The following is a 19,528-nucleotide window of genomic DNA, read 5'->3' on the forward strand; positions in this document are numbered from 1 at the left end:
TTTTTATGGGAGTACTCTTCCTTGTGGCTCAGGCAATGTTAAAAAGCTCTCAGTGTCTGTATAGTCTATTGGTGCTTCCCATGAGGTGAGAGCCTATAATAACTGAGACAGGACCAGGTTCTGGGTGTTAAATGAAAATGTACTAATTGGTAATCATAAATTAAAGTCCATTGTCCAGACGTGTGAATTTACATCTGACTGATGGTACATTAGTGTTTTTCCTCAGTAGGAAGGTATCCTCTAGTCAGACCTCTGGATAGAGCCCATGGTGAATTATAATGTGCTCTCCAGCAGCTGTCAAGGAATCCTAGTGAAGGGCTTTTAACAGAAACTCCATCTGGGTGAAGCTGGGAGGCCTCACCAGAGTGTGAAACTAAAACATCCTTACTGTTCAAAGGCTTCCTCAAACGGATCCCAATTTGTTCTAAAATGGCTGGGCTAAATAGTGTTCAGGCATCCAATCCAGACCCTCCAGGTGGGAGGGACTGAGGGGAATGGAAGTAAAGCAGGGACAGTGACATCTGGTAGCCAAACTGGGAGGGTCTTCCATACTTAGCATTAGAATAATGATGGAACTATAATAAGGATTATTTTGCTGGCTGTTTTAACTCAGAACTGTAGCTAAGGTTCCCCTGTGTCCTCTGTTATTTCAGTGATAGGGTACTGAAAGAAGCAGTAGCAATATCTGTGGGCCACTGGGCACTTGAAAATACAGACTTGTGGAGTGCCTCAGGTATATGTACTTGGATCAGTGCTTTTCAATATATTTATAAATGATCTGAAAAGGAATACAATGAGTGAGGTTAGCAAATTTGCAGATGATACAAAATGATTTAGAGTAGTTAAATCACAAGCGGATTTTGTTACATTGCAGGAGGACCTTGCGAGACTGGAAGATTGGGCAACCAAATGGCAGATGAAATTTAATATGGACAAGTACAAGGTGTTGCATATAGGGAAAAATAACCCTTGCTGTAGTTACACATTAGTTACATATTAGGAGCTACCACCCAGGAAAAAGATCTAGGCATCATAGTGGATAATACATTGAAATCATCAGCTCAGTGTGCTGCAGCAGTCAAAAAAGCAAACAGAATGTTGGGAATTATGAGAAAGGGAATGGTTAATAAAACTAAAAATGTCATAATGCCTCTGTATTGTTCCATGGTGAGACCGCACCTTGAGTACTGTGTACAGTTCTGGTCACCACATCTCAAAAAAGATATGGTTGAACTGGAGAAGGTAAAGCACAGGGCGACCAAAATGATAAAGGGGATGGAACAATTCCCCTATGAGGAAAGGCTGAAGAGTTTAGCGCTGTTCAGCTTGGAGAAGAGATGATTGAGGGGGGATATGATAGAGGTCTTTAAAATCATGAGAGGTCTTGAATGAGTAGATATGAATCAGTTATTTTACACTTTCGGATAATAGAAGGACTAGGGGGCACTCCATGAAGTTAGCAAGTAGCACATTTAAGACTAATCGGAGAAAATTCTTTTTCAATCAATGCACAACTAGGCTTTGGAATTTGTTGCCAGAGGATGTGGTTAGTGAAGTTAGTGTAGCTGGGTTTAAAAAAGGTTTGGATGAGGAGGGGGTGGAGTCAAGATGGCACCCTGATCGATAGCACTGTTCGTTTGCTGCAGGCGAATTTCCTTGTAAATCTGTTTTTCCTGCGTTACAATGCTGCCAAAAAGAAAAGGCAGGGTGAGGAACTACCCCTCCATAACCACCCTGTGTCCCGGGCAAAGAACCATTCTACAGTGTTCCCAAATACCCACACAACAGGGGAATAGCGTTCCGGCTGTTGGACTCGCAGAAGGAGGAGCGGAGCTAACCACGGACGAAATATCGTTATCCCCACCTGATGAGAGGTCACCACCGGAGTATAGAGAGACTCTGACACCGCGCTTGAGGACGGACTCCGAAGTGGAGATCAATCGCTCGCAGGAGGAGGGAGCTGTGCCGCAGGACTCTCTAGCCACCAGCCTCCAGGAGACAGAGGCGGTTCAGCCCGGTGAGTGTAATCGAGACGGTGGAGAAGTGCAGGCGGGAGGTCGAGAAGGTAGGCCTGCAATATCCCCTGATCTTCCCACCGGAGTACTGATAGGCTTGAATAAGCCTGAGGTGGTGACACTGGACACTCTTTGGCATCTAACATCTGCCATAGCAAAATCATGTGGAGACTGTTCTGATAAAATTAATGTTCTTTCTCAACAAATGGATTTGCTGAACAAAAATTTTGAAACACAAAAGCAGGAAGTAACAGGGAAATTTGAAAAAGTGGAAAATGAGATCAAACAGGTGAAATCTGTGCAAAATGTGATAATTCAAGATTGTGGTAATATCAACAGAAAAATAGAAATAATTGAAAATGCGTTAAGACATCTTAATTTACGTATACTGAATTTTCCTAGGACAGTGGGGGAATTTCCTCGTGGTACAATTAAAAGATACTTTACTGAAATTATAGAATTTCCTTCTCAAGAAACCCCACCCCTAGACAAAGTATACTTTTTGCCAAATAAGAACAGACAGAATGTACAAGAAATCCCAAGAGATTTTGCCAACCTGACGGAGTTTTTAGAATCTTCAGGATTTGAGATAATTGAAAGAAGTACTTTATTGATTACATTCTATAATGAGAAATATCTTACAGATGTAATGAGAGCATATTTCAAAAAGATGGAGACACTGTTTATGGGCGCAAAATTGAGAATATATCCGGATTTGACGAAAACCACACAGATGAAAAGAAAAAGTTTTCTGGCATTGAAGCAGGAAACTTTGGCGTTAGGAGCTTCATTTTTCCTGAGATTCCCCTGCAAGTGTGCAGTGAAATACAACCGAGACAGTTATACTTTTTTTCAGCCAGAACAGTTGAAGGACTTTATACAATCAAAAAGAACCCAGTTGACGTTTGAGAATTAAAATAGCTCATCATTTTGCTAATTGGGGTATTATAGGGTAGCCTGTGATTTGTTTTAGAAATATAATTACCTGTATATTCCTTCTGTTCCCTCCACCCCCACCGTGATAGTGGTCTAAAGGGTAACAATAAGGGATTATTTCTGAGTTATATATCTCTGTTGTATAATTATTGCGAATATGATGCCATGTTTCTGTACAAAGTGAAATATTTTGATGTTTATTTTTGAAAAGTTAATAAAATATAAATAAATAAATAAATAAATAAATAAAAAATAAAAAAGGTTTAGATAAGTTCTTGGAGGAGAAGTCCATTATCTGCTATTAATCAAGTTGACTTAGGGAATGGCCTCTGCTATTTCAGGCATCAGTAGCATAGGATCTTCTTGGTGTTTAGGTACTTGCCAGGTTCTTGTAGCCTGGTTTGCCCTCTGTTGGAAACAGGATGCTGGGCTTGATGGACCTTTGGTCTGACCCAGCATGGAAAAAAAAAAGAAAAGAAGAAAAAGAATACATGTATTTTTCCTCCTCTGATCCATCCCTATCCCTATTCCAGCCCATTCTTTCTACAACTAGGTGGCTAGATCTAGCTCAGTGCTGCTACTTAGCTGTATAAATTTGGACTTACCCAGATAAGTGCCAATACTTTTCTGGATAAATACAGACTTGCTTTGAACCACATGGTTTAAAGCATGATACTCGGGCCTCAGCTTGTGAAGAAGGAAGACGTGCTGGAGGTGCTACAAAGCTACCCTCTTTCTCCTGCTGTTTTGCTGTCATCAGAGTCAGTGAGCAAAGGGATATGGGTGGGGCAGGAAGGGATCATGGGGGTTGTCGAGAGGATTGCTTGTACCATCCACTGCCATCAATGTTAATCTTCCATAGTTGGCAACTGGGGGCCCAGACGTGTATCTAAATATTTATTTAATTAACTATTCACATATGCATGAAACAAAATCCATCAAACATAACATATCAAAAAACGGGGAAAAAAATACTCTAGAGAATCGCCCCATTTAACATTCACTAGAATTTTATTACTGTGTGTGCATTTTTCATGTAGCAATCTTTGTTGATAGGTTTGATAACTACTCTCTCACTGAATAATTATCAAAATTTGAAAACTGGACAGAGAAATACGAATCACAGAAGTATAAACAAAATAAAATCCCCCAACACCAGTGCTACCACACTGCCTATAATTTAAATAATCGCTTGCAAAAAGTGCCATGTGTATGTGCCTGTGTACCTGTACCTGTGTGTATGGGGATGTGTGTCTTTGTGTATGTGTGTGTGAGGGGGAGCATGTGTGTGTGTATGTCTGTGTGTGTGTGGGTGTGGGTGGGGGGCACAGCTGTGCCTGTGTATGGAAGCCAGAGAGACAGGGCTTTGCAGACATAGCATATTGTCTTTGCACAGTGCACATTCCACTGTTCCAGGTGCCACCCGGTGGCCATAAATAGACATGAGAATGTGACAACACAAATCTTTTAAGAACATAAGAAATTGCAATACTAGGTCCATCAAGCCCAGTATCCTGCACTTATCCACATTAAATTTCATCTGTCATTTCGATGCCCAATTTTCCAGTCTCACAAGATCTTCCTGCAATTTATCACAATCTGCTTGTGATTTAACTGCTCTGAACAATTTTGTATCATCTACAAATTTGATTACATCACTCGTCGTATTTCTTTCATTTATAAATACCGTATATTGAAAAGTAAGGGTCCCAATACAGATCCCTGATGCACTCCACTGCCCACTCCCTTCCACTGAGAAAATTGTCCATTTAATCCTACTCTCTGTTTCCTGTCTTTTAGCCAGTTTGTAATACACGAAAGGACATCGCCACCTATCCAAAGACTTTTTACTTTTCCTAGAAGCCTCTCATGAGGAAATTTATCAAACGCCTTCTGAAAATCCAAGTACACTACATCTACTGGTTCACCTTTATCCACATGTTTATTAACCCCTTCAAAAAAGTGAAGCAGATTTGTGAGGCAAGACTTGCCTAGGGTAAAGCCATGCTGACTTTGTTCCATTAAACCATGTCATTCTATATGTTTTTTGATTTTGATGTTTAGAACACTTTCCACTATGTTTCCTGGCACTGAAGTCAGGCTCACTGGTCTGTAGTTTCCCGGATCACCCCTGGAGCCCTTTTTAAATATTGGGATTACATTAGCTATCCTCCAGTCTTCAGGTACAATGGATGATTTTAATGATAGGTTACAAATTTTTACTGATAGGTCTTAAATTTCATTTTTGCGTTCCTTTAGAACTCTGGGGTGTATACCATCTGGTCCAGGTGATTTACTACTCTTCAGTTTGTCAATCAGACCTATCACATCTTCTAGGTTCACCATGATTTGGTTCAGTCCATCTGAATCATTACCCATGAAAATCTTCTCCAGTACGGGTACCTCCCCAAGATCCTCTTCAGTAAACACCGAAGCAAAGAAATCATTTAATCTTTATGCGATGGCCTTATCTTCTCTAAGTGCCCCTTTAACCCCTCGATCATCTAACGGTCCAACTGACTCCCTCACAGGCTTGAACCCAAGATCTTATTCTCTACACAATTAGCCACACACAAGCTGTTATTCAGTACATTACGGTTCCAAGTGCTTAGGAAAAAGTAAGTTTATTTGAGCAATAGGATGATAGAACAAATACAATCAGATCATACAGAATAAGTAATGGTAGATAATAACAATTGCTACATATATAATAAAGCTTGCATGTTTCCAAAGGATAAGTCTGTGCTTTCATGACCAGAAGCGCGCTCTCCCTCTCTCTCTAGCTGTTATTTCTCCTTATACACTAAATGCTTGGGATAAGCAGTGATGTTCCCTTCCTCTGAGTTCAATTTCAGGTGCAGTTGTGTGGCCTTCACTGTCTCTCAGGCTTTAGTATAAGTTAATGTCTTGCCTTCTCATCATAGACTACTGGAATAACTAAAATAAACAGACTCTTGCCTGTTAATAAGCTTTTCACAGTGCAAAACAGTAAATATGAGTTCACACAGAGGCTGGCCTGTGGTCTTTAAACTAGTCTGTGTCTGGGTAAGAATTCTGAATCCACATGGCCCAACCTCTACACACATCCTCAGCCAAAGTAACAAAAAATGACTCCAACAGCAGGTTATATAATATTGTACAAGATCTTTGTATGACAATATATATGCGTATATGTGGCTGCATGTTGTTTGAAATGTTTCTTCATTTTGCAGACCAGGGTAATTTTCTAATGCAGAGATTACCTTTACAGGGATAGAAGATATGGGGGTCAATGTTCAGTGGCATTTACTGGATAACTCACAAGTTATCCGGTACCTGACCTTTCAATATTTCCCCTATTTATCTGGTGTTATAACTGGTAGTGCTTGTGACCCATTGCGTGGCGAGAGGCAGTGGATGCACACCGTGTAACACCGTTAACTACTGATGCCATTTCCTTTAGTTGAGTTTATTATTATTATTGTCACATATGTTTTTGTTAAAAATATTTTGGTCTGTATCCCATTTTTGCTATTATTTTGTGAATTTATTTGAGGGATAGTTTGTTTTTTGTTCGCATCTTTGTTACCAGCAAAGTTTTGTTGTTGTAATGAGTTCCCCACCTCTATGGGATAACAATGTATTTAGCTTTTCTTCTTCTCATATTCGTGGTAAATTGGAGACACCACCTTTATTTGAACATCAGACTCCTTACCAAGGCGATGAGAGGTGGATCAAAGCCACACGTATTAACAAAAGATTAATACAGACTGATTTATGCTAGTACTTTGGGGCTTTTTGAGCGTATATGGAGCTGATAAAAAGGGACTTTCTTTGGGTATCTTTGTGGGCATACAAGATAAGCCACTTTTTTCTCATTTTTTCACATTTTCTATTTTGTGCTCTTTGAGCGTGGTATACTTAAAGGCTAATGGTGGGTGATACTTTTAATATTTTGTTTGGCAACGCACCCCTCTCCAGCATTACCTTCCTCAACACGTGCACAGCCTTGACATTACCATCGATAACCATTTTAACCCCCAAAAATTCATCAACACTACACTTAAAGACTGTTTCTTCAAATTGCACACCTTAAAAAAACTCAAACCCCTATTACACCTCACCGATTTCCGGACAATACTCCAAGCCTTCATCCTGTCGAAATTGATTACTGCAATGCTTTCCTCTTGGGCCTTCCCAAAAGCGCGATCCAACCCCTTCAATTACTCCAAAATGCAGCAGCTCGTATCCTCACCAACATCCACAAAAATGCCCACATCACCCCTGTCCTTAAACACCTGCACTTACCCGTTCCATCAAGAATCACATACAAATCACTCACCCTCCTTCACAAATCTCTTCACAACCAAAACATGCACTGGTTCAAAGAACATCTCACCTATCGTAACACTGACCGTCCCACCATAAAGCAACACCTAGCAACCCTACATGCCCCATCACCCAAAGTCACTAAACTCTGCTCCACCAAAGACCGGGCCTTTTCCTTAGCTGGGCCCGCCCTTTGGAACAAGCTACCTTCATCCATCCGACAGGAACCATGCTCGAAAAAATTCAAACAGAGCTTGAAGACCTGGCTCTTCAAGCAGGCATACACCTAAGTACTCACCCTCACCTCTTCTAGCTCTCGTTTCCCACTCATCTGCCCCCCCCCTTAAGGGTAACCACTGTTATTGTACCATAATCTCTCTTATAAAATCATCGCTTTTGTAACTAAATAGAAGAATGATATCTCATTATAACCTTCATATTTGATGGTAACATAATTTGTAGACAATTCCCCCTGTGTAAAAACTTGTTGCTCATATGTATGATTTTGTAAAACTTTTGATGCCTAAATTTAAGCGTTTGTAACCTTACCCTCCCCTTTTCTCTCCTTTCCGAGTTCCACCCCCTCGCCCCCTCCCTCCTTCCCTCCCTCTCTATACCTCATCAGTTCTTTATAAAGCCTGTTGCTACTTGTTGTTTCCTGTTAACTGAGGAGATGTTCCGAACGTTCTGCAGTATATAAAAACTAGAGATGTGAATCGTGTGCCCGATCATCTTAACGATCGGGTTCGGCTAGAGGGGGGGAAAAATGGCCCGATAAAAAAAAAACCCACCCGACCCTTTAAAAATGACCCCTTAGCTTCCCCCACCCTCCCGAGCCCCCCAAAACATTTTAAAATTACCTGGTGGTCTAGTGGTGGTCCCGGGAGCGATCTCCCGTTCTCGGGCCGTCGGCTGCCACTCATAAAGATGGCGCCGATGGCCCTTTGCCCTTACCATGTGACAGGGTATCCATGCCATTGGCCGGCTCCTGTCACATGGTAGGAGCACTGGATGGCCGGCGCCATCTTTACGATGGTGGTGGCCATCTTTAAATACGGCGGCGGCCAGCCAGTGCTCCTACCATGTGACAGGGACCGGCCAATGGCACGGATACCCTGTCATATGGTAAGGGCACAGGGCCATCGGCGCCATCTTTATGGACGACCAGGTACTCGTAAAAAGTTTTGGGGGGGTTCGGAGGGTGGGGGAAGGTAAGGGATTCGTTTTATAGGGTTGGGGTGGGTTTAGGGGTTGTTTTGGTGTGCCGGTTTTCCACACCCTCCCCCCTCCCCCGATTTACGATTTTTCACGATAAATCGGGGGAATTTCTATTGTATCGCGACTCTTAATGATATTTGACGATTTAAAATATATCTGATGATTTTTTTAAATCGTCAAAAAATGATTCACATCCCTAATAAAAACTGTTAAACAAATAAATAAAAATAAATAAATAAAATAAGTTTACAATTTTTTATAAAACAGTAGTAATTAAGGACTGGCAGATGACTGAAATTTCAGGTGTTATAACTGCTACTGTTTGTGGCCCATTGTGCGGGGAGAGGCAGTGGATGCACACTTTCACATCGTTTACTACTGGTGCCGTGTTCTTTAGTTGAGTTTATTATTTTTTTTCATTAATTATTGTCACATGTCTTTGTTAAAAATATTTTGGTCTGTATCCCATGTTTGTTATTTATTTTTTTTATTTTTTTTATATGGATAGTTTGCTTTATGTTTGCATGTGAGTAATGTATATACATACATAGGGTGAGCTGCATGGAAGAGGTGATGGGTTGGGAAGTCATGGGTATGGATTTTGCTCAGTATCAAAGGAAATGCTGAGAAATCAGTATTTCCTGATAGAAAGGAGGTACTGAAAGCTGAGGTAGCTCAAGCTGATTTAAATCTCCAAAAGTACCTGAATCAACTGCTAACATTGAGCAGGCAGTGATTAGGGATAAAAAAATATATAGATATATTTATCTGAACAAAGCACAAAGGAGATATATTTCCTAAACTACTTAGTTCCATAGGTGGTTTAATCAGCACTGCCATTGTAAAGATTTCAGAGTGACACCAAAAAGAAATTGTACACAGGGCCGGTGCAAGGGTACTGGGTGCCCTAGGCGACCTTTGTGCTGCCGTCGTACCCCCTTCCCGGTCGTGTGCCCGCCCTACCTGTTTCGGCGCCAACCGTGTGCTTCTCAGGGCGCCGAGCCGTAGGGGCGCTGAAGAGCAGCCACGTGGTGCCGCAAGTGGGGCCTATCCCGCACGCGCCAAAGAGAAATAGAAACAGTTGGCGCTGAAACAGGTGGGGGGATACGACACTGTGTGCTTCTCAGGGCCGCAAGCAGCCCTGAGTAGCACACAGTCTCTATTTCTGTTTGCAGCAAGCGGGATAGGCCCCGTTTGCGGCACTACGTGGTTGCTCTTTGGCGCTCGCCGAAGTTCGCCTAATGGACACACCTGCCCTGCTTGTACACCCTATTTTCCTGAAAAGGTGAATCTTAACATTCTTATTGAATTATCATTAGACATTTTTGGGAGTATTACTTCTTTAAATCCTGACCAATGTAAGTGACTCATTTCTTTCCAGTCAATATGTTACCATCCTATTAATTTTTATTTTCTTCTTCCAGAAACCAGATCCAAGAAATATCAGCTCATATTACAAAGGTACGTTCTTCTCTGCATCCCTCTGCTTACTCTCAATCACCTCCATTTCTCTACATTCTTGTTCCACATTACCTGCTTGCTACATCTTACTGCCCATCTTTCTGTACTCTCATTCCCTATCCTGCCCACCCCCAACTCAGGTATTTATGGACCATCTCCTGTCTATGCTTTTGTTCTAAGCCTAGTCTCCTTCCCTCTGCTCTTCTCCCTGTGCTTTAGCTTAGTGACCTCCTAATTTCCTATTTTTCTACATTCCAACACTGCAACTGCCTGTTTACTATCTCCCAATTCCCATTTCTCTGTGTTCTTGTTACATGCTCTCCTTCTCACTATTTCCCATCTTCTATTTTTCTGCACTGTTGCTCTGCAATCTCCTTCCTCCTCCACCCAGTTCATTCTCTCTTGTCCTTCAGTGCTGTCACTCAAGTACCCCCTGATCATGCACTCCTATCTGTCCATGGATTCTCTAGGTTCTTACTCCATGATCCCCTCTGATTTCCCCTGTGCTCTCACTCCATGACAGAAATGGACAGAGTGAATCCTGAGCTTGTTTTAGATTTTCTATTCTGTGGCAAGAGCCTCAGCCTAGCTGTAGTGAGAACAGTGCTGCTAGCCCAACTGCCTAATCAGCATGGGAGCTGTCTGCTGGGGGCTTCCTCTGCCTGGGGGCAGGGGCTTCTTTTGTACATAAACAGTTAGGGATCCACAATGTAGTTGATTAGCAGCTGGTGCTCAGTGTGAACAGTGGCTGCAACTCTGTGCTCTCTCTTGAGAGAGTGAACATAGAAAGGGATAGGGAATAAATCCTGGACTTGTTTTCAGATTTTCTGCTATCTGGACTTTAATTTCTCCCACCTTATCCTTCAGCCACCACCCCAGTGTCTTTCTTAAATAGTCTTTCAAGGGTATAGGTCAAATGTTTAATTAAATCTAGCAGTAATGTAAGGGATTGTTTGGATCTCTTTTGAGGAGAGGAGTATGGGAAGCTCCCTCTGTGTTCCAATCACAGAGAACGCTATTTCTTAGTGCCCCCTCCTCCCAGCTAGAAGTGTCTTGCAGTCTGATCCCTGGCCCTATCCCACCAGACTGCATCATCTCTTTAGTAAACTTTGGGAATACACAAGGGAAGAAACAAGGGCACCCTGGATCCCAATGTTAGGCAAATCTATTTCCTCTATTATCCACCTCATAGAACCCCCATCCCTCCTACCATCCCCTATTCTGGCTATAAATCACCCCTTCTTAGTGCCTTAGTTTCCATATCCTTCACCTTAGGGACTGGTTAGATCAGATGCATTTCCCACAGTCATAACAATGTGTTCCAGCAAAACCACCCAACTTATCAAGGTTATTGGAGGCCGAAGAAGGACCCTGTCCAGAGTCTTCCTTCACCAGGTGCCTCATCAACATTGGGCCACAAACTCCAAGCTGCGTAGACCTCTCAAATAGTATCCAATTTGCCTGCTTTCATTGGGGATTCTCAATGTACCTTCAGCCAACAACAAAATTCCAGGTATTGCTGATCTTATTAAGGAATTCCAACTCCAAATCCTGTGTTTCACTGCAGCTTGGGTAGGTGAGGGCAATATTGTTATAGTCTGACAATTCTGGCCACCAGGTTACCTTTGCCATAGTAAACCATGTTCCATAGATCGTGTGGGAGGTATATCAGTCATCTTCCAAAAATCCTTGAACCTAGTGGAGGCCAAACAGATAGGCAAGTCTGAATTCCATCCTTATATTCCATGGTGCTGATCTGCTAAGGCTAGCTTTAAATTACTGCCCTCCAACTGCTCAGGCTGACTTCCTCTTCCATCTCTCTTAGTTTTTGAGTGACCTAGCTATGTCAGCTAATAAACTTCTCATTCAAGGAGACTTTAGTATACATGCGTATGCCCTAATCAATGGCACAAAAAACAATTTTCTGCACTATATAGAGAATCTGAGCCACTCCTAGCATATCAAATATTCTACACATTGTAGGGGACATTCTCTAGATTTGAAATTCAAATCTTCTAATACCCCATCAAATTTAGAATAATTGTGACTACCCCTATCTCCTATTCTGACCACTTATTAGTGAGGGATTTTATTATCCACTGAAATTCCACTCCTCCTTCCAGAAAGGCATCTAACATCACTAGTGACAAAATCATTTAGGTCTTTAAGCTACCTGACACAGATATTTCCTCACAACCAGCTGAATGCCTAGTTCAACAATGGAATGAGGAACATAAGAACATAAGAAATTGCCATAATGGGTCAGAACAAGGGTCCATCAAGGCCAGCATCCTGTTTCCAACAGAGGCCAAACTACGCCACAAGAACCTGTTGCGCTTGGAGGTGGACCCTTGTCCTGGAGCAGTGGAGAATGGCTCCCTGGTAGGGACCAGTAAGCACCTGCCCCCAGGGAGTGGAGCACAGGAGGAGTCAGAGGCTAGGATGAACTTCACCACTGGAAACCAAGGTCCCCCCGGGTGAAGCCCGTAGGGACCTGGGCCGCTTGGACTTAGGTGGGCCTCGCAGGGTCTCCTGGAGAGGTAGTAGAGAGGCGTGCCCAAGATCAGCAAGGGAGCATGGTCGGACTTCACGCTGTTGGCCTGGAGAGGCAAGGAAGGCCCAAACAGCATAGGCGATGATAAGGCAAGGGACAGAGCCAGAATCAGAAGACATGGTCAATGGCAGCCAAGGTCAGAATCTGAGGATCAGTCCGAAGAGTAGTCAACGAGGCAGAGGTCAGGTTCCGGAGGTCAGACGAGGTCACAAGGCAGGCAGAGGTCAGGATGCAGGCAGCGGACAGGAAGGTCAAGGAACAGGCCGAGGTTAGTACCAGAGAGACAGTCTGAGGATACTACCTGGGCGGACGGACAGAAGGACGCTGGACAGAAGGACGCTGGCTCAAGACTGGAAAAAGACTTTGAATGCAGAGGCAACTAGTACACTTACAGTGCCAACCCGATTGCCAAGGCAAGGAAGTGCAGGCAGGGACCTCCTTATATCGTTCCATCAATCAGGGCATGCCACGGAGCTAGGACCTGGTCCTACAAGATGTCGTGCTGTCCGCGCGCCGGCGTGTAGGGGCGTGGCTAATGCCACTGGAGATGCCAAACTCCGGCATGAGGTCTGCTGCGCAGTGGAAGGCCCGGCGACCGCCGCCGCGGGACACCGAGGCCTAGAGGAACTCGTGGCTGCCGCTGGGGAGGCTGAACCATTACCTGCAGAGCAGCTAGCGAGGTGAGCAGGCCCGTGTGCGGATGGGGCGCACAACAGAACCTGGCAATTACCCAAGCACTAAGAAGATCCCATGCTACTGATGCAATTAATAACAGTGGCTATTCCCTAAATAAACTTCATTAATAGCAGTTAATGGACTTCTCCTGCAAGAACTTATCCAAACCTTTTTTGAACCCAGCTACACTAACTGCACTAACCACATCTTCTGGCAACAAATTCCAGAGCATTATTGTGCTTTGAGTGAAAACGAATTTTCTCAGATTAGTCTTAAATGTGCTACTAGCTAACTTCATGCAATGCCCCCATGTCCTTCTATTATTTGAAAGTGTAAATAACCGAATCACATCTACTCATTCAAGACCTCTCTTGATCTGAAAGACCTCTATCATATCCCCCCTCAGCCATCTCTTCTCCAAGCTGAACAGCCCTAACCTCTTCAGCCTTACCTCATAGGGGAGCTGTTCCATCCCCTTTATCATTTTGATTGCCCTTCTCTGTACCTTCTCCATCGCAACTATATCTTTTTTGAGATGTGGCGGCCAGAATTGTACACAGAATTCAAGGTATGGTCTCACCATGGAGCAATATAGAGGCATTATGACATTTTCCGTTTTATTAACCATTCCTTTCCTAATAATTTCTAACATTCTGTTTGCTTTTTTGACTGCTGCAGCACACTGAGCCGATGATTTTAAAGTATTATCCACTATGATGCCTATATCTTTTTCCTGGGTGGTAGCTCAGATTATTTTCCTGGGTGGTACCACAGTTATTGATAATATAGCCTCCTCCCCCCAAAAAACATTCTACCCCACCTGTGACAAACTGAAAGGTTCACTTAGTTCCATGATGGTCATCATCTCATTAAACAGTCATGTCAACTGATGTATAGTTGGTGCAAACATAGCACTCAAGATAACTTGTGAAGTTGCAAGGAACACATAAGGAAATATCTCATGAGAGGCTTCTAGGAAAAGTAAAAAGTCATGGGATAGGTGGCGATGTGTTTTCGTGGATTACAAACTGGCTAAAATACAGGAAACAGAGAGTAGGATTAAATGGACAATTTTCTCAGTGGAAGGGACTGGGCAGTGGAGTGCCTCAGGGATCTGTATTGGGACCCTTACTTTTCAATATATTTATAAATGATCTGGAAAGAAATACGATGAGTGAGATAATCAAATTTGCAGATGATACAAAATTGTTCAGAGTTGTTAAATCACAAGCAGATTGTGATAAATTGCAGGAAGACCTTGTGAGACTGGAAAATTGGGCATCAAAATGGCAGATGAAATTTAATGTGGATAAGTGGAAGGTGATGCATATAGGGAAAAAATAACCCATGCTATAGTTACACAATGTTAGGTTCCATATTAGGTGCTACAACCCAAGAAAGAGAACTAGGCGTCATAGTGGATAACACATTGAAATCGTCGGTTCAGTGTGCTGTGGCAGTCAAAAAAGGAAACAGAATGTTGGGAATTATTAGAAAGGGAATGGTGAATAAAACAGAAAATGTCATAATGCCTCTGTATTGCTCCATGGTGAGACCACACCTTGAATACTGTGTACAATTCTGGTCGCCGCATCTCAAAAAAGATATAATTGCGATGGAGAATTTACAGAGAAGGGCTACCAAAATGATAAGGGGAATGGAACAGTTCCCCTATGAGGAAAGACTAAAGAGGTTAGGACTTTTCAGCTTGGAGAAGAGACGGCTGAGGGGGGATATTATAGAGGTGTTTAAAATCATGAGAGGTCTAGAACGGGTAGATATGAATCAGTTATTTACTCTTTCGGATAATAGAAAGACTAGGGGGCACTCCATGAAGTTAGCATGGGGCACATTTAAAACTAATCGGAGAACGTTCTTTTTTACTCAATGCACACTTAAACTCTGGAATTTGTTGCCAGAGGATGTGGTTAGTGCAGTTAGTGTGGCGGCGGTCATCCAGTGCTCCTACCATGTAACAGGGGCCGGCCAATGGCACGAATACCCTGTCACATGGTAAGGGCAAAGGGCCATCGGCGCCATCTTTATGAGTGGCAGCCGACGGCCCGAGAACAGGAGATCGCTCCCGGGACCACCACTAGAGCACCAGGTAATTTTAAAATGTTTTGGGGGGATCGGGAGGGTGGGAGAAGTTAAAGGGTCATCTTTAAAGGGTCGGGTAGGTTTTTTTTTAACCGGGCCATTGGCGCCATTTTTGAGTGGCAGTCAAAATGGCGCCGATGGCCCAAGAGCGGGAGATCGGTCCCCGTTCCCCCTCTGGACTCGTAAAAGGTTTTGGGAGGGTTCATGGGGGTGGGGGAAGGTAAGGGGTCAATTTTAAAGGGTCGGGCCTCACAAAAAAAAAATTAACGATGTGAATCGGAACCGATTCCGATTCACATCTCCAGCGATCAGATTTTTTTTCTCCCTCCAGCCGGGCACAAGATTCACATCTCTAATATATATATATATATATATATATATATATATATATATATATATATATATGTAACACAGAATACTGAAGTCAGCTAACAGATATCACATCATCAGAACACCGAGCACTTTAATGTACAAACTGTCCTTACCGCATCTCATCAAACATCAGGCTCAAATACGGGGCTTCCCTGCCTGATGTTAGACGGGATGCGGTAAGGACTAGTGATGTGAATCGTTTTTTGACGATTTAAAACAATCGTCAGATTTATTTTAAATCGTCAAAAATCGTTAGAGCCGCGATACAATAGCAATTCCCCCGATTTATCGTCAAAAAATCGTAAATCGGGGGAGAGGGGAGGGCGGGAAAACCGGCACACCAAAACAACCCTAAAACCCACCCTGATCCTTTATAACAAATCCCCCACCCTCCCGAAGCCCCCCCAAATATTTTAAATTACCTGGGGTCCAGTGGGGGGGTCCCTGCGCGATCTCCCGCTCTCGGGCCATGGCTGCGTTAATAGAAATGGCGCCGGTGGCCCTTTGCCCTTACCATATGACAGAGCAAAGGTAGCGCCGGCGCCATTTTGGTTCCTGTCACACGACATCACGAGTGCAGGAGATCGCTCCCGGACCCCCGCTGGACCCCCAGGGACATTTGGCCAGCTTGGGGGGGCCTCCTGACCCCCACAAGACTTGCCAAAAGTCCAGTGGGGGTCCGGGAGCAACCTCCTGCACGCGGGCCGTATTGCCAATATTCAAAATGGCGCCGGTGCTACTTTTGCCCTCACTATGTCATATAGCTGACATCAGTATTCAGTGGGGGTCCGGGAGCGATCTCCTGCACTCGTGATGTCGGGTGACAGGAACAAAAATGGCACCGGTGCTACCTTTGCCCTGTCATATGGTAAGGGCAAAGGGCAAAGGGCCACCGGCGCCATTTCTATTAACGCAGCCGTGGCCCGAGAGCGGGAGATCGCGCAGGGACCCCCCACTGGACCCCAGGTAATTTAAAACATTTGGGGGGGCTTCGGGAGGGTGGGGGATTTGTTATAAAGGATCGGGGTGGGTTTTAGGGTTGTTTTGGTGTGCCGGTTTTCCCGCCCTCCCCCGATTTAGGATTTTTAACGATTTTTTAACAAAAAAAACCATGACGATCAGATTTCCCTCCCCCCCAGCCAAAATCGATCGTTAAGACGATCGATCACACGATTCACATCCCTAGTAAGGACTGTTTGTAGGGCTTGTACATTAAAGTGCTCGGTGTTCTTGTGATAACTGTTAGCTGACATCAGTATTCAGTGTTACATATATATATATATATATATATATATATATATATATATATATATATATATACATACACATCTGTCTTATACCTGAATATACATTTATTTAGTCAATAAAGTAATATTTTCTATTGTGTATATACTGTCCTTTGGTCATTAATTCTTGGTTGAAACATTGGTTCAGACCAAGGGTCCATCAAGCCCAGCATCCTGTTTCTAACAGTGGCCAATCCAAGTCACAAGTACCTGGCATGTACCCAAACATTAAACTACCATTTCTTACTGATTAATAGCAATTTATGGATTTTTCCTCTAGGAAACTAAACCTTTTTAAAACACAGTTACACTAACTGCTGTAACCACATCTTCTGGCAATGAATTCCAGAGCTTAACTATGCACTAGGGTAGATTTTCAAAGGGTTACGCGCGTAAGATACGCGCGTAACTCCCAAAAACCTACCCCAGCGCGTGCTGAGCCTATTTTGCATAGGCTCGGCGGTGCGCGCATGCCCTGGGACGCATGTATGTCCTGGGGCTTTCAAAAATAGGCGGTCCGGGGGTGGGGTGGGGCTGGGGCATGGTGGCGATCCGGGGGCGGTCCGGGGGCATGACTGTGATCCAGGACGGGGCCGGGGGTGTTCCCGAGTCCTCGGGCAGGCATAACTTTTGAAACAAGGGTAGGGGGGGATTTAGTTAGGGCTGGGGGGTGGGTTAGATAGGGGAAGGGAGGGGAAGGTGGGGTGGGGGGTCAAAAAAAAGTTCCCTCCAAGGCCGCTCCGATTTCAGAGCGGTCTTGGAGGGAACGGGGAAAGCCATCGGGGCTCCCCTCAGGCTCGGCACCGCAAGGTGCACATGTGTGCACCCCCTTGCGCGTGCATGTTATAAAATCGGGTGTACATTTGTGCGCACCGGGTAGTCTAACTTCAGTTAGTCAGCCAGAGTGACTCACTGTTCTCTTGATTAGCAAATGTTGGTATCTAATCAAACCAGTGCATCAAGCTAGGTTGCTAGTACATTGTAAAAATCTCATCTTTCTGTACCTGTCATCATTCCAAATCAATAAAATCTTCGCTGATGCTACTGTGCTGTTCATACCTCTGACTGTGCATACAAAACTGCCCCCCAAAACCAAGGCCACCACCAAAACCTCATCCTGAGTACTAGTTGCCTCTCTTACTTATTTGAATAGTTTATTTATATGAATGTCTTATAAAAAGTCTCTCACTCACTCACTCACTCATGATGCAGTATCAGGAAAATTACCCAAACTATGCACCTTTTTTATCATGGGCATTATTCTTGCTAAATTTATAGCAAAATGATGAATCTAGGCCCACATATTTAACACTGGTACTCAAAATGTCTACCAGACATTTCTCCTCTGCCTAGCAAAAATCTAATCAAATTTCTTAATATATGGCAAACCTCCATAGGTCACATTCAGCAGAACATCTAGTACAATTCACCATAGCTGTTGAAACCCTAGCCCCTTCCACCTCAAACCAACCCCCACCATAACCCTAGAGAACTCCCCCTAGATCCATGAAGGACTCCATCTACTCATGTAACAGCCCTGTCAACTTAAAAGAAAATGGCTTAACAAAGAACTGAGACCAACATACGCCTCTGCAAATAGCATACAAAGAAATATAAAACAGCCATTCAACAAGCAAAAAGGAATGTATCACTAAACACCTACAACTAATAAAAAATCACCATGGGAAACCTTCAACCAGTAAGGAAACTCTCTAAGATGAAATCCGTAATACCTACCATCACCACAGATGAACCTTCAGCTGATATCTTTGCAGAATTTTTCATGGATCAAATTCAACTATATTCCCTTCCTTCATCACTTCCACTTCTCTCTTACTCATCCTGGGCCTAAATGCCTTTCCTACTCCATGCACACCTCCTTCTAACAAAGCTAAACTTTCAGCTACCCCAGTCAAATGGAATCAACCACCTTCTGACAGTATCCCTCTGTCTGAATTCAGAACAATCTGTTTCATTCCCAAAAAATACTGAAAAAATCCTTCAGAGGATCAGCTGTTCTACCTGCCTATTAGATCTGATATTCCCAAATACATCTGTGGTTTAAGATATAACTTAGCCCCCTGGTTAACCACATAGCAAATGCCCTCCTAACCCACGGCTTCCTGCATCATCAACTAAAAATGGCCATAATCAAACTAATCTTGAAGAAAGCAGATTCTGATCAAAAAATAGTTGACCAGGCTTATCCAGTCTCCAGCCTGCCCTTTCTTTCTAATCTAGTAAAAAATGTAGTATAATTCCAACTTGATTTCTTAGAAGAAGTAGACTTCTTTCATCCTTGGTTGTCTAGGTTCAGAAAAGACCATGGAACATAATTCATTCTTTTAGCCATAACTAACAGTATCTACATAAATGCCGACCATGGGGCTGACTTCCTTCTAGTTCTATATGATCTCTCCACTGCCTTTGACACTCAGACACCAACTACTTATACAACTCTTAAGTGACATCAGTATTAAAGGCACATTCCTTAAATGGTTTAAATTTTTCCTGGACAGCAGGACTCTGTTGTATCTTGTGCCAACAAATCATCTTCACCCAAAGACCTTACCTGTGAGTGCCTCAGGGTTCAGCACTATACC

At 43.3% G+C, this 19,528-nt stretch overlaps 1 protein-coding gene across 1 annotated transcript in view; it reads left to right on the forward strand.

Annotated features, from left to right (window-relative positions):
• Positions 1-19,528, forward strand: part of RYR3 (ryanodine receptor 3) — a 1,291,138-nt gene that overhangs the window by 401,722 nt on the left and 869,888 nt on the right. The window contains 1 exon segment of the mRNA XM_029600192.1: positions 9,902-9,938. Within this exon segment, the coding sequence (XP_029456052.1) occupies positions 9,902-9,938 (37 nt within the window).

Source organism: Rhinatrema bivittatum, chromosome 4, assembly GCF_901001135.1.
Source record: "Rhinatrema bivittatum chromosome 4, aRhiBiv1.1, whole genome shotgun sequence".
Classification (NCBI taxonomy): Eukaryota; Metazoa; Chordata; class Amphibia; order Gymnophiona; family Rhinatrematidae; genus Rhinatrema; species Rhinatrema bivittatum.